At 65.9% G+C, this 1,383-nt stretch overlaps 1 protein-coding gene across 1 annotated transcript in view; it reads right to left on the reverse strand.

The window, feature by feature from the left end:
- LOC112548366 (TBC1 domain family member 10B-like) overlaps positions 1 to 1,377 on the reverse strand; it is a 10,112-nt gene extending 8,735 nt beyond the window's left edge. Inside the window, 1 exon segment of the mRNA XM_025193957.1 lies at positions 289 to 1,377. Coding sequence (XP_025049742.1) covers positions 289 to 1,364 — 1,076 coding nt within the window. The 5' untranslated portion in view covers positions 1,365 to 1,377.
- Positions 1,378 to 1,383: the final 6 nt, after the last annotated feature.

The following is a 1,383-nucleotide window of genomic DNA, read 5'->3' on the forward strand; positions in this document are numbered from 1 at the left end:
CCCAATCAGGCTTCAGGGCAGGGAGATGCAGGTGCAGCTGCGCCCAGCACCGGGCCAGGATTGGGCCCCCGGTGCCTCAATTCATGTCCCCCAATGCACCGGGTCTCAGTCTCTGTGTCTGGAGGGCAGACACCTGGGTTCTCTGGGGTGGGGTGTGGGGTGGGAGCAGGGGGTTTAGGAGTCTGGACACCTGGGTTCCCTGCGGGTGGGAGCAGGAGGTTGTGGGAGCCCTCCTCCCCCTCCCCAGCACCCAATCAGGGCTCGGGTCCCCCCACCCGGGCTACTCACGGGCCCTCCGAGTACTGGGTGCCCCCCAGGAAGCCGTATTTGTCGGTCCTGCGATAGGCCAGGCCGTTGATCTCTGAGTCGGAGCCCAGCGAGCTGGCGTCATCAGGGAACCCGTGGCTCGTGAGCGACTCCAGGGTCCCTGACATCAGGCTGACCGACTCCAGGTAGCTCAGGGTGTCCGGGGCCGGCCGGGCCCGGGGGGCTGGGATCCCGGGCCCCAGGCTGGACAGGGACCCCCCCAGGTCCTGCAGGGCTGTGGAGGCCGTGGGAGATGCCTTGTCCGGTGTCCCTGGGCTTGGGGCCACCACCTGCAATGCAGGCGGCGTCAAGGGGGCCGGGAAGGACATGGCGGGGGCTGTTGGGACCCCAAGAGCCCCCGATGACACTTCGAGGCCCGTGGCTGGCATGGGAGATGCCACTGGGTTGGCCATCACATGCTCCAAGATGGCTGCCGGGGGTGATGCCACCTTGGGTGTAGACCCTTCATTGACCCCCATCGCCATGGGAGACTCTGGGTTGGGTGTGGTGTTAGGCCGCACGGCGGCTCGAGAAGACACCGCATTGGCTGCCGAAGCCTCCAAGATGGTCATGTTGGCTGCAGCAACCTCCAAGATGGCTGCTCTCGCTTCACACTTGCCCGCCGGCATGACCAACGTAGCTGCATCGACTGCTGTCGCCTCCAGCGTGGCTGCCACTGCCTCAGGCTTGCCCACGGTCTCCTCCAGCATGACCGCTGGCGCCTCCAACCTGGCGGCGTTGACCCCTGTTGGCTCCATGAAGGCCGCTGTTGCCTCTCGCTTGCCTGCCGGCAACTCCAACACGGCCGCGTTGACCTGTGTCGTCTCCAAAGTGGCCGCCGTCACCTCACGCTTGCCCGCTGGTGCCTCCAACATGGCGTCATTGCCCGCGGTCGCCTGCAACATGTCTGCCGGTGCCTCCAAAATGGCAGCGTTGATCACTGTGACCTCCAACATAGCCACTGTTGCCCCACGCTTGCCCGCTGTTGCCTCCAACATGGCGTCCTTGCCCGCTGTCACCTCCAACATGGCGTCCTTGCCCACTGTCGCCTCCAACATGGCCGCCGTCACCTCACGC

Source organism: Alligator sinensis, unplaced genomic scaffold (assembly GCF_000455745.1).
Source record: "Alligator sinensis unplaced genomic scaffold, ASM45574v1 scaffold1511_1, whole genome shotgun sequence".
Taxonomy (NCBI): Eukaryota; Metazoa; Chordata; order Crocodylia; family Alligatoridae; genus Alligator; species Alligator sinensis.